Source organism: Balaenoptera ricei, chromosome 7, assembly GCF_028023285.1.
Source record: "Balaenoptera ricei isolate mBalRic1 chromosome 7, mBalRic1.hap2, whole genome shotgun sequence".
Taxonomy (NCBI): domain Eukaryota; kingdom Metazoa; phylum Chordata; class Mammalia; order Artiodactyla; family Balaenopteridae; genus Balaenoptera; species Balaenoptera ricei.
The window spans coordinates 60,925,488-60,939,530 of record NC_082645.1 but is presented as its reverse complement, the minus strand read 5'-3'; the positions used below and the strand labels follow the sequence as shown (position 1 = coordinate 60,939,530).

The 14,043-nt window shown below is 36.7% G+C and overlaps 1 protein-coding gene across 2 annotated transcripts in view; it reads right to left on the bottom strand.

The window, feature by feature from the left end:
- The window catches only part of PDK1 (pyruvate dehydrogenase kinase 1), a 45,770-nt gene that overhangs the window by 20,084 nt on the left and 11,643 nt on the right, over window positions 1-14,043 (bottom strand). For both annotated transcript variants that reach the window (XM_059928110.1, XM_059928109.1), the window contains one exon: window positions 13,442-13,540. In XM_059928110.1, the coding sequence (XP_059784093.1) occupies window positions 13,442-13,540 (99 nt within the window). The remainder of the gene's footprint in view (window positions 1-13,441; window positions 13,541-14,043) is intronic.

The window sequence follows — 14,043 nt, the reverse complement described above, 5'->3', positions numbered from 1 at the left end:
TTGTGATTAGTTTCTTTCACTTAGCATATTGTTTTCAATGTTGTAGCATCCATGTTGTAGCATGAGCCAATACCTCATTCCCTTTATGGCCAAATAATATTCCATTGTATGGATGTACCACGTTTCTGTTGATCTATTCGTCAGCCAATGAACATCTGGATTGTTTCTAGATTTTGGCTACTGTGAATAATGTTTCTATGAACACTCATGTATAAGTTTTTGCTTAAATACCTGTTTTCAAGCTTTTGGGGTATATACCCAGGAGTGGAATTGCTGGGTTATTATGAACCTTTCTTTATACCAGACAGAGTCCCTAAGCAAAGCCTGTCCCCCAGCACAGAACGAGGCACTGATGAGTGCTGAAGAGCTCAGTGAACCTGGATCCATACAGTGATGGATGGCCACAAGTGATGGAAAGCAGCTGCAGACCAGCATGCTAAAGCACAGGAAACACAAGCAGAAAAAGGGACGAGAAAGACCATGCTGCAGCACAACTGATGCCCCAAAGCAGAAGACATATGGGACTTATTTTGAATCAAACAGACCTCAATAAGCAAGTAGCTGACACATAACTAACCAAAAAATAGGCACACATTAGCATCTGGACTGGAAAAAAGTGACACATTCACATTACTTTTTCAGCAGAAAATATTCCCATATATTTATTTGTGCCTCATTCTTTTATATGAATAGCCAAGAGGGATAAACAGAAAAAAGGAATTCAGAGGAAACAGTACAGAGAGCTGAAGCATTTTAATTTTTAAAAAAATAACTAATATCACTATCCTCAGAGTGATTTTAAAAAAGGATGAAACCAGAACAGAATACTACCAAAAAACAAGGAATAATAAAAAATAAGTTCCTGGGAAACTTATAATAGAAATAAAAATTCAATAGAGGAGTTGGGAATTCAAAGTCAAAGAAATCTCAAAGTAGAATGAAAAGTTCAAGATATAAAAAAACAAGAAAAAAAGATAAAAATCAGAGGGCCATTTCACAGAGCCCAACATCTTTGAAATATGACTACTCAGAAAGAGAAACAGTAAAGAAGAAAGTATTTCAAAGAAACAGTGGAAATTCTAAAGGACCCAGCTCAATGGGTACAAAAAGGCTCACATCATTATGAAATTTCAGAACAGAGCTGAAGATCTTAAAAATTTCAATTAAACAAAGAAAACAACAAAACCTGTCACTTATAACTGGTCACATACAAAGGAACAGGAATTGGAATAAGCATAAGTCTTCTCAAAAGGAATAGCAGGAGTGACGTCAGCAGAAACAGTGGAGAAAGGACCTCCAAAAAGTCCTCCATCAAAGCACCAAAGCAAAAAGGCAAAAATTGTCAGGACTCTGGAAATTAACCAAAGGCTTGTAGCAATCTGGGGAGTATTGACTCAAGAAAAACAACAATGAGCTTTGTGGTATTTTAACTTGGCTTATTCCCACCTCCCATTCCCCCACCCATCAACAACTTGCAACCAGAGTTGCCTGGCAGCCACTGGGAAGATGCTTTCTCTGACCTGATTCTGAGCTCCCCAGTGCAAAAAAGTCTTCCATGCAGGTACTCCCCATCCTCAGAAACACTTGTCAAAAATAATTAGAGGTAACTAATTAATTTGACAGCTGCCTGAGGCAGTCTAGGACAGTTAAGGCAAATAATAGGCTACCCAAAAAACTTAGTAGGAAAAGCTAAGGAATGAGATGTCCATAGGGGCTTAGAAAAGCTCAAGGATATCCTGAAATCTAGAAGGTCATGCTCATGCCCAGGGCTATGTTCAGGAAGAACCTAAGAGGGTCCTAATCTTTCACCTCTGACCTTGAGGCTCTGTACAAGCAGAACCTGCAGGTTAATTCAGAGTTGTCAACTGCCTGGCTAAACATTGAAGGTGTGCCCCAATATGCACACAGAGTCTCCTGACAAAGACTGGGAGAAGGCATTTAAAGAAACCTCACTCCAATCATTAGTTGACCACTAAGCAGAAAGCAAGCACAACAAAGAATATAGACATTACAGAATTAGTTTTATAATGAAAAGTCACCAAACAAACAACTACCACCAACAACTTTAGGGACTTGGAAAGTAACTTATCTTCAGAGTTGCTGCATCATATATATATATTTTTTATACCATACCCAGTTTTCTTTATTAATATCTTACACTAATATGGTGCACGTGTTACAATTAACCAATAGTGATACGTGATTATTAACTAAAGTCCACATTTTGTTCACATTATGCCTTTTTTCCATAACAGGACACCCCATTACGATTGTCAGGTAAATGTCTCCTCAGGCTTCTCTTGGCTGTGATAATTTCTCAGACTTTCCTTGTTTCTGATAACCTTTCAGAGTTTTGAGGAGTTCTGGAGAGTATTTCATAGACCGTCTCTCAGCTGGGATCTGTTTGATGTTTTGCTCATGGCTTGACTGGCGTAAAGGGTTTAGGGAAGGAAGACCACAAAGGTAAAGTGCTCTTCCCATCACATCCCATCAGGGGTTCCTACTATCAACATGACTCATTTTTTTTGGTTATGGTGTTTTTTTTAAAACATCTTTATTGGAGTATAATTGCTTTACACTGTTGTGTTAGTTTCTGCTGTATAACAAACTGAATCAGCTATACATATACATATATCCCCGTATCTCCTCCCTCTTGTGTCTCCCTCCCACCCTCCCTATCCCACCCCTCTAGGTGAACACAAAGCACTGAGCTGATCTCCTGTGCTATGTGGCTGCTTCCCACTAGCTATCTGTTTTACATTTGGTAGTGTATATATGTTCATGCCACTCTCTCACTTCATCTCAGCTTACCCTTCCCCCTCCCAGTGTCCTCAAGTCCATTCTCTACGTCTGAGTCTTTATTCCTGTCCTGCCCCTAGGTTCTTCAGGACCTTTTTTTTTTTTTTTAGATTCCATATATATGTGTTAGCATATGGTATTTGTTTCTTTCTTTCTGACTTACTTCACTCTATATGACAAACTCTAGGTCCATCCACCTCACTACAAATAACTCAATTTCGTTTCTTTTTATGGCTAATATTCCACTGTATGTATGTGCCACATCTTCTTTATCCATTCATCTGTTGATGGACACTTAGGTTGCTTCCATGTCCTGGCTATTGTAAATAGAGCTGCAATGAACATTTTGGTACATGACTCTTTTTGAATTATGGTTTCCTCAGGGTATATGCCCAGTAGTGGGATTGCTGGGTCGTATGGTAGTTCTATTTTTAGTTTTTTAAGGAACCTCCATACTGTTCTCCACAGTGGCTGTATCAATTTATATTCCCACCAACAGTGCAAGAGGGTTCCCTTTTCTCCACACCCTCTCCAGCATTTATTGTTACTAGATTTTTTAATGATGGCCATTCTGACCGGTGTGAGGTGATACTTCATTGTAGTTTTGATTTGCATTTCTCTAATGATTAGTGATGCTGAGCATCCTTTCATGTGTTTGTTGGCAATCTGTATATCTTCTTTGGAGAAATGTCTGTTTGGGTCTTCTGCCCATTTTTGGATTGGGTGGTTTTTTTGTTATTGAGCTGCATGAGCTGCTTGTAAATTTTGGAGATTAATCCTTTGTCAGTTGCTTCATTTGTAAATATTTTCTCCCATTCTGAGGGTTGTTTTTTCATCTTGTTCATGGTTTCCTTTGCTGTGCAAAAGCAATTTTAAGTTTCATTAGGTCCCATTTTATTATTTTTATTTTCATTTCCAAATAAAAAGGGGTCAAAAAGGATCTTGCTGTGATTTATGTCATAGAGTGTTCTGCCTATGTTCTCCTCTAAGAGTTTTATAGTGTCTGGCCTTACATTTAGGTCTTTAATCCATTTTGAATTTATTCTTGTGCATGGTGTTAGGGAGTGTTCTAATTTCATTCTTTTACTTGTAGCTGTCCAGTTTTCCCAGCACCACTTATTGAAGAGGCTGTCTTTTCTCCATTGTATATTCTTGCCTCCTTTATCAAAGATAAGGTGACCATATGTGTGTGGTTTATCTCTGGGCTTTCTATCTTGTTCCATTGATCTATATTTCTGTTTTTGTGCCAGTACCATACTGTCTTGATTACTGTAGCTTTGTAGTAGAGTTTGAAGTCCGGGAGCCTGATTCCTCCAGCTCCATTTTTTGTTCTCAAGATTGCTTTGGCTATTCGGGGTCTTTTGTGTTTCCATACAAATTGTGAAATTTTTTGTTCTAGTTCTGTGAAAAATGCCATTGGTAGTTGATAGGGATTGCATTGAATCTGTATATTGCTTTGGGTAGTATAGTCATTTTCACAATGTTGATTTTTCCAATCCAAGAATATGGTATATCTCTCCATCTGTTTGTATCATCTTTAATTTCTTTCATCAGTGTCTTATAGTTTTCTGCATACAGGTCTTTTTTCTCCTTAGGTAGGTTTATTCCTAGGTCTTTTATTCTTTTTGTTGCAGTGCTAAATGGGAGTATTTCCTTAATTTCTCTTTCAGATTTTTCATCATTAGTGTATAGGAATGCAAGAGATTTCTGTGCATTAATTTTGTATCCTGCTACTTTACCAAATTCATTGATTAGCTCTAGTAGTTTTCTGGTAACATCTTTAGGATTCTCTATGTATAGTATCATGTCATCTGCAAACAGTGACAGCTTTTCTTCTTCTTTTCCAATTTGGATTCCATTCCTTTTTTTTTTTCTTCTCTATTACTGTGGCTAAAACTTCCAAAACTTTGTAAAATAACAGTGGTGAGAGTGGACAACCTTGTCTTGTTCCTGACCTTAGAGGAAATGGTTTCAGTTTTTCACCACTGAGAACGATGTTCACTGTGGGTTTGTCATACATAGCCTTTATTATGTTGAGGTAAGTTCCCTCTATGCCTACTTTCCAGAGGGTTTTTATCATAAATGGGTGTTGAATTTTGTCGAAAGCTTTTTCTGCATCTATTGAGATGATCATATGGTTTTTATCTTTCAGTTTGTTAATATGGTGTATCACGTTGATTGATTTGCATATATTGAAGAATCTTTGCATTCCTGAGGTAAACCCCACTTGATCATGGTGTATGATCCTTTTAATGTGCTGTTGGATTTTGTTTGCTAGTATTTTGCTGAGGATTTTTGCATCTATGTTCATCAGTGATATTGGCTTGTAGTTTTCTTTCTTTGTGGCATCTTTGTCTGGTTTTGCTATCAGGGTGATGGTGGCCTCGTACAATGAGTTTGGGAGTGTTCCTCCCTCTGCTACATTTTGGAAGAGTTGAGAAGGATAGGTGTTAGCTCTTCTCTAAATGTTTGATAGAATTCACCCGTGAAGCCATCTGGTCCTCAGCTTTTGTTTGCTGGAAGATTTTTAATCACAGTCTCAGTTTCAGTGCTTGTGATTGGTCCGTTTATATTTTCTGTTTCTTCCTGGTTCAGTCTTGGAAGGTTACACTTTTCTAAGAATGTGTCCATTTCTTCCAGGTTGTCCATTTTATTGACATATAGTTGCTTGTAGTTATCTCTCATGACCCTTTGTATTTCTGCAGTGTCAGTTGTTACTTCTCCTTTTTCATTTCTAATTCTATTAGAGTCTTCTCCCTTTTTTTCTTGATGACTCTGGCTAATGGTTTATCAATTTTGTTTATCTTCTCAAAGAACCAGCTTTAAGTTTTATTGATCTTTGCTATTGTTTGCTTCACTTCTTTTTCACTTATTTCTGATCTGATCTTTATGATTTCTTTCCTTCTACTAAATTTGGGGGGTTTTTTGTTCTTCTTTCTCTAATTGCTTTAGGTGTTAAGATTAGGTTGTTTATTTGAGATGTTTCTTGTTTCTTGAGGTAGGATTGTATTGCTATAAACTTCCCTCTTAGAACTGCTTTTGCTGCATCCCATAGGTTTTGGGTCATCATGTTTTCATTGTCATTTGTCTCTAGGTATTTTTTTATTTCCTCTTTGATTTCTTCAGCGATATCTTGGTTATTTAGCAGTGTATTGTTTAGCCTCCATGTGTTCGTATTTTTTACAGATTTTTTTCCTGTAATTGATATCTAGTCTCATAGAGTTGTGGTCGGAAAAGATACTTGATATGATTTCAATTTTCTTAAATTGACCAAGGCTTGATTTGTGACCCAAGATATGGTCTATCCTGGAGAATGTTCCATGAGCAGTTGAGAAGAAAGTGTATTCTGTTGTTTTTGGATGGAATGTCATATAAATATCAATTAAGTCCACCTTGTTTAATGTATCATTTAAAGCTTGTGTTTCCTTATTTATTTTCATTTTGATGACCTGTCCATTGGTGAAAGTGGGGTGTTAAAGCCCCCTACTATGATTGTGTTAATGTTGATTTCCCCTTTTATGGCCATTACCATTTGCCTTATGTATTGAAGTGCTCCTATGTTGGGTGCATAAATGTTTACAGTTGTTATATCTTCTTCTTGGATTGATCCCCTGACCATTATGTAGTGTCCTTCTTTGTCTCTTGTAATAGTCTTTATTTTAAAATCTATTTTGTCTGATATGAAAATTGCTACTCCAGCTTTCCTGTGATTTCCATTTGCATGGAATATCTTTTCCATGCCCTCACTTTCAGTCTGTATGTGTCCCTAGGTCTGAAGTGGGTCTCTTGTAGGCAGCATATATACGGGTCTTGTTTTTGTATCCATTCAGCCAGTCTATGTTTTTTGGTTGAAGCATTTAATCCATTTGCATTTAAGGTAGTTATTGATATGTATGTTCCTATTACCATTTTCTTAATTGTTTTGGGTTTGTTTTTGTAGGTCTTTTCCTTCTCTTGTGTTTCCTGCCTAGAGAAGTTCCTTTAGCATTTGTTGTAAAGCTGGTGTGGTGGTGCTGAATTCTCTTAGCTCTTGCTTGTCTGTAACGCTTTTAATTTCTCCATCAAATCTCAATGAGATCCTTGCAGGGTAGAATAATCTTGGTTGTAGGTTTTTCCCTTTCATCACTTTAAATATGTCCTGCCACTCCCTTCTGGCTTGCAGCGTTTCTGCTGAAAGATCAGCTGTTAACGTTATGGGGATTCCCTTGTATGTTATTTGTTGCTTTTCCCTTGCTGCTTTTAATATATTTTCTTTGTATTTAATTTTTGATAGTTTGATATGTGTCTTGGCATGTTTCTCCTTGGATTTATCCTGTATGAGACTCTGCACTTCCTGGACTTGATTATTTCCTTTCCCATATTAGAAAAGTTTTCAACTATAATCTCTTCAAATATTTTCTCAGTCTGTTTCTTTTTCTCTTCTTCTTCTGCAACCCCTATAATTCGAATATTGGTGCACTTAATGTTGTCCCAGAGGTCTCTGAGAGTGTCCTCAATTCTTTATTCTGCTCGCTTCTCTTCTTTGTTTGCACAACTCCTGGGGTTCAGCTTTGGATTTGGCCCTGCCTCTGCATGTAGGTCACCTGAGGGTGTCTGTTCTTTGCTCAGACAGGACAGGGTTAAAGTAGCAGCTGATTAGGGGGCTCTGGCTCACTCAGGCCGGTGGGGAGAGAGGGGTACGAAATGCAGGGTGAGCCTGCAGCAGCAGAGGCCAGCATGGCATTGCAACAGCCTGAGGTGCGCCGTATGTTCTCCCGGGGAAGTTGTCTGTGGATCACGGGACCCTGGCAGTGGCGGGCTGCACAGGCTCCTGGGAAGGGAGGTGTTGATAGTGACCTGTGCTTGCACACAGGCTTCTTGTTGGCTGCAGGAGCAGCCTTAGCGTTTCATGCCCGTCTCTGGTGTCCGCGCTGGTAGCTGCGGCTCGCGCCCGTCTCTGGAGCTCATTTAGGCAGTGCTCTGAATCCCCTCTCCTCACACACCCCGAAACAATGGTCTCTTGCCTCTTAGGCAGTTCCGGACTTTTTCCTGGACTCCCTCCCGGCTAGCTGTGGCACACTAACCCCCTTCAGGCTGTGTTCACGCAGCCAACCCCAGTCCTCTCCCTGGGGTCTCACCTCCGAAGCCTGAGCCTCAGCTCCCAGCCCCCACTCGCCCCGGCAGGTGAGCAGACAAGCCCCTCAGGCTGGTGAGTGCTGGTCGACACCAAACCTCTGTGCGGGAATCTCTCCGCTTTTCCCTCTGCACCCCTATTGCTGCGCTCTCCTCCGTGGCTTTGACGCTCCCCCCGCCCGCCACCCCCTGTCTCTGCCATTGAAAGGGCTTCCTAGTGTGTGGAAGCTTTTCCTCCTTCACAGCTCCCTCCCCAAGGTGCAGGTCCTGTCCCTATTCTTTTGTCTGTTTATTCTTTTTTCTTTTGACCTACCCAGGTATGTGGGGAGTTTCTTGCCTTTTGGGAAGTCTGAGGTCTTCTGCCAGCATTCAGTAGGTGTTCTGTAGGAGTTGTTCCACATGTAGATGTATTTCTGATGTATTTGTGGGGAGGAAGGTGAGCTCCACGTGTTAACTCCTCTGCCATCTTGAAGGTCTCCATATTATTTTAAATGTCTAATTTTCAACAGAAATTATAAGATATACAAAGAAGGAAGAAAGTGTGTTCTATACACAAGGGTAAAAAAGGAATCAATAGAGACTCTACCTGAGGAAACTCAAATTTACTAAACAAAGACTTCAAATCAGCTATTTTAAATATGTTCACAGAACTAAAGGAAATTATTTCTAAAGAAGTAAAGTATGAGGATGTTGTCTCACCAAATAAAGAATAGCAATAAAAAAAATATAGAAATTATGTAAGAGAACTAAATAGAAATTCTGGAGTTGAGAAGTATAATAACCAAAACAAAACAAAAAAATCACTAGGAGGGCTCAACAGCAGACTTAAACACTTGTAAGAAGGAATAATCAATAGTGATGACAGGTCAACTGAAATCATCCCATCTGAGAAACAGAAAAAAAAAGGAAAAAAAAGAACAAAGCATCAAAAACACCTGGGGGACTCCATCAAGTGTACTGACATGCACATATTGGGAACTCCAGGAAGAAAGAGAGAAAGGGACAAAAGAATATTTGAAGAAATAATAGCTGAAACTTCCTAATTTTGATGAAAAAGATGAAGCTCTTCAAATTCCAAGTATAATAAACTCAAAGAGATCCATACCTGGACAGATTACAATCAAATTGTCAAAAGCCAAGAAGAAAGAGTCTTAAAAGCAGCAAGAAAAGAGACTCATCACACACAAAGGATTCTAATAAGATTAACAGCTGGTTTCTCATCAGAAACCATGAAGGCCAAAAGGCAGTAGGATTAACATATTCAAAGAAATGAATACAGAAAGAAAAAGACTATCAACCAAGAATTCCATAGCCAGTAAAATTATCCTTCAAAAATGAAGGAGAAATTGAGACATTCTCAGATAAGCAAAAACTGAGTTCATCATTGGTAGACCTCCCCTATCAAGAAATACTAAAGGGAATCCTTCTGCCTAAAATAAAAGAACAATAGACAGTAAATCAAATCCACATGAATAAATAAAGAGCACCAGGAAAGGTAACCACATAGATAAATATAAAGGATTGTTTAAGTGTATTTTTTTGTTCAGAACTTTTTTCTCCTGTAGTATTTAAAAGACAACTGCACAGAGCGATAATTATAAATCTGTGTAGATGGGCATACAATGTATAAAGATATGTATATGTATATGACAATAACACCACAAAGGATGGGGAGAGGGAGGGAACAGACCTATACTGGATCAAAGTCTGTGTATACTATTGAAATTAAGTTGGTATATAATCTGAACTAGATTGTTATAAATTAATATTAATTATAATCTCAGGACAACCACTAAGAAAATAACTCAAAGAAATATAATTTAAAAAAAACAAGAAGGAAATTAAAATGATAAACTAAAAAAGTATCATTTTAACAAAAAAAAGCAGCAGTAATGGTGAAATATTAAGGATCAAGAAAGACACAAGATATACAGAAAAAAATGACAAAATGGCAAATGTAAATTCTACATTAACAATAATTATGTTAAATGTAACTGGCTTGAACACTCCAATTAAAAGGTGGACATTGGCAGGATGGATTAAAAAAAATGATCAAACCATATACTGTTTACAAGAGACATGTTTTAGATTCAAAGACACAAACAGGGGTTCAAAGTAAAAAAGTCTGGAAAAATATACACCATGAAAATAGAAACCAAAAGAGAGCTGGGATGGTTATACTAATATTGGATAAAATACACTTTAGGTCAAAAATTGTTAATATAGACAAAGAAGGACATTTTACAATGATAGAAGGTCAACACATCAAGAAGATATAAAATTATAAACATATATACACTTAATAACTGAGCTCTGGGGCTTCCCTGGTGGTGCAGTGGTTAAGAATCTGCCTGCCAATGCAGGGGACACAGGTTCAAGCCGTGGTCCAGGAGGATCCCACATGCCGCGGAGCAGCTGGGCCTGTGTACCACAACTACTGAGCCTGCACTCTAGAGCCTGCGAGCCACAACTACTGAGCCCACGTGCCGTAACTACTGAAGCCCGCACACCTAGAGCCTGTGCTCCGCAACAAGAGAAGCCACCTCAATGAGAAGCCTGCGCACTGTAACAAAGAATAGCCCCCACTCACTGCAACTAGAGAAAGCCCGTGCGCAGCAAAGAAGACACAATGCAGACAAAAATAAATTAATTTAAAAAAAACAGTTCATCATATAAAAGTAAAAAAAAAAAAAAAGACTGAAAGCTTTCCCAAGATAAGTAAAAAGAAAAGGACACCAGTTGTATTCAACATTGTACTGGAGGTTCTAGCCACACAATTAGGCAAGGAAAAAAAAACAGATTGGAAAGGAAGAAGTAAAATTATTTCTATTTACAGATGACATGATCTTGTCTATAGAAAATCCTAAGGAGTTCACAAAAAAATTATGAGAACTAATAAATGAGTTTGGCAAGGTTGCAGGATACAAGATCAGTACACAAAAATCGATTATATTCCTATACACTGGCAATGTACAATCCAAAAATGAAATTAAGAAAACAATTCCATTTACAATAGCCCCCAAAAGAATAAAATAATTAAGAATAAACTTAACAAAATAAGTGTTAGACTTGTACACTGAAAATCACAAAACATTGATGAAAGAAATTAAAGAGATCTAAATAAATGGAAAGACATCCTGTTGTTCATGAACTGGAAGACTTAATTGATCTAAAACATTGAACATGATCCCCATAAAAATTCAAGCTGGTGTTTTTTGCAGAAATTGACATGCTGATACTAAAATTCTTATGAAAATGCATTGAACCCACAATAGTCAAAACAACCTTGAAAGAGAAGAACAAAGTTTGAGGACTCACATTTGCCAATTTCAAAACTTACAACAAAACAATAATAATCAAAATGTGCTTAAGGAGAGATATATAGACCAATGGAATAGAATTGAGAATCCAGAAATAAACCTATACATTTACAAGCAATTGATTTTTGACCAGGATGACATGAAAATTCAATGGAGAAAGAATAGTCTTTTCACGAATGGTACTGAGACAACTGGATATCTACATGCAAAAGAATGAAACTGGATCCCTACCTCAAACCATTTATAAAAATTAACTCAAAATTAGATCAAAGACATAAACATAAGAACTAAAACTATAAAACTCTTAGAAAGAAACAAAGGCATAAATTTTTGTGATTTTGGATTAGGCAATGGTTTCTTCTTAGATGTGACACTGAAAGCACAAGCAACAAAAAAAAAAGAATAACTGCAATTCTTCAAAATTAAAACCTTTGTGTTCCAAAGAACACTATGATGAAAGTGAAAAGATAAGCCACAGAATGGGAGAACACTGGCAAATCATATATCTCATTAGGGATTAGTATCTACGATAGAAGATAGATAAATAGAACTCTTATAGCTCAACAATAAAAAGACAACCCACTTAAAAACTGAGCAAAGGATCTTAATTGACATTTTTTCAAAGAAGATATATATCACTTACACCCATTAGAATGGCTATAATCAAAAAGACTGACAATAACAAATGTTGGCAAGGATGTGGAAAAATTGGAACTTTCATTCATTACTGATGGAAATGTAAAATGGTACAGTCACTTTGGAAAAGAGTTTGGCATTCCTCAAAAGTTAAACAGAGTTACCTATAAGCAATTCAACTCGTAGGTATATTCATAAGAGAACTGAAAACCAATGTTCACACGAAGACTTGTATACAAATGGCAGCATTATTCATAAAAACCAAAAAATGGAAACAACCCAGATGTCCATCAACTGATGAATGAATAAGCAAAATATGTTTATACCCATTCAACATAATATTATTCAGCCATAAAAAGGAATGGATACATGCTATAACATTATACTAAGTGAAAGAAGTCAGTCACAAAAGACCACATATTGTATGACTGCATTTTTAAAAGATGTCCAAAACAGGGAAATCCATTCACAGAAAGTGGATTAGTGGTTGCCAAAGGCTGGGGAGAGGGGGAAATGGGGAGTGACTGCTAACGAACATTGAGTTTTTTCTTGGGAGTGATGAAAATGTTCTGAAATTAGACAGTGGTATGGTTGTACAACCTTGTGAATAAACTAAAAACCACTGAATTGTATACTTAAGAAAAAAAGGAACAGTAGATGCCTTCAAAAGTTCTGCAAGATGATTATTTTTGGTCTATAATTCCACATATGAACTTAAATGCTAGGAAAATGGCAATTGAGGCTGGGGGAGGAGAAAGAGGGGAGATGCTCTAAGAGAGCTAACTTCTCAGCTACTATAACTGAAAGCTGATGTTAGCTATTTAAAATTTTCTAATTTCAGAAATAGCAATATTAGAATACTACTTTAAACTAGTTAAATACCAGAAGAAATAACTAAAAGACTATCTCTGAGTAGTAACCTACAAATGGCAAGGACCTGACATATTTGATTTTTATACGCTCTTCATTTATTAATTTAATACAAAATTTAAAATGACTATTTTAAAGAGAGAAACATCATCATACTCTAAGAAACTGGACTATCTGAAAAATGTAGTAGAGAAGGCCTGGCACTCAGGTCAAAAGACTGATTTCATGTCCTGTGTCATTTATTGGCCATCTAATAATGAGCTAATCACTGTGTCTAGTTTCATATCTGTAAAATTGAGAATAAAATTACCTTTGCTCTTAACTAAAATTTGCTATGAAAATCAAATGAAACAAAAGTAGATAACAAGCATTGTTTAAAAATGAAAAATTATGTACTATCTACATAACACAACAAATACCCAAATATTTTAGATTTTACTTATCCAAGTAGATACCAAAGTGGACATTCATGATTCTGCTAAACTGTCTGTCTCCAGGATTTACTTTAACTTGAATCATCTGGATGAAGGACCAGAATAGAAACAGACTCAAGGGAATATTACATAACCTGCCAGATAAATGAAGCAGTGCGCTTATTATCAATTAGTTACAGAATTCCTTTCTCCTAAGAATAAATTGTCTTCTAGAAAATATGTGCATGCCTGTACATCAATTTAAAAAAATAAACAAAGAACAGCATTTACCTTCACAGTCAAATCCTCATTACCCAGTGTGACGTGGACTTGAATAGGCGGGTAAACACCTTTGTCGGCGTGATGCTCCATCGTTGCTCTCATTGCATTCTGAAATACATAAGGGTTACATTAAAAATGCAACTTTAAAGAGAGAAACTAATTACAATTTTCAAGTACATATGCACTACTTGAAATTTTTCTAAAAATTTAATTCAATGGAAATATGCCAGAGAATCATAATTCTTATAACCATATTTAAAGAATTACTTTTAAAAAAATAAGTCAGTTTTGAAGGACTTGGTAGATATTTAAAGATCCCAACTAAATTCTGCACATTTTCCAAAACCAGACTTCTTGACACTTTTAAGTAGTTTTGCATGAAAGCAGAAAATTCTACCCAAATATTTTTATAATTTGGTAGATAATGGGCAAACCTTGTTTTTTGAAAACAGTTTCATCTCCATTTTAAAGAACCATTTTAATTGTCATAAATTGCTTTAAGAAAAAACAATTTTTTCATTTAGTATTAATAGCAAGTCTTATTATGATGTAGAAATGAATCCAAGTTACCACTAGTTTGAAACTAGGGTATTTACACTGTAAAACTGTTT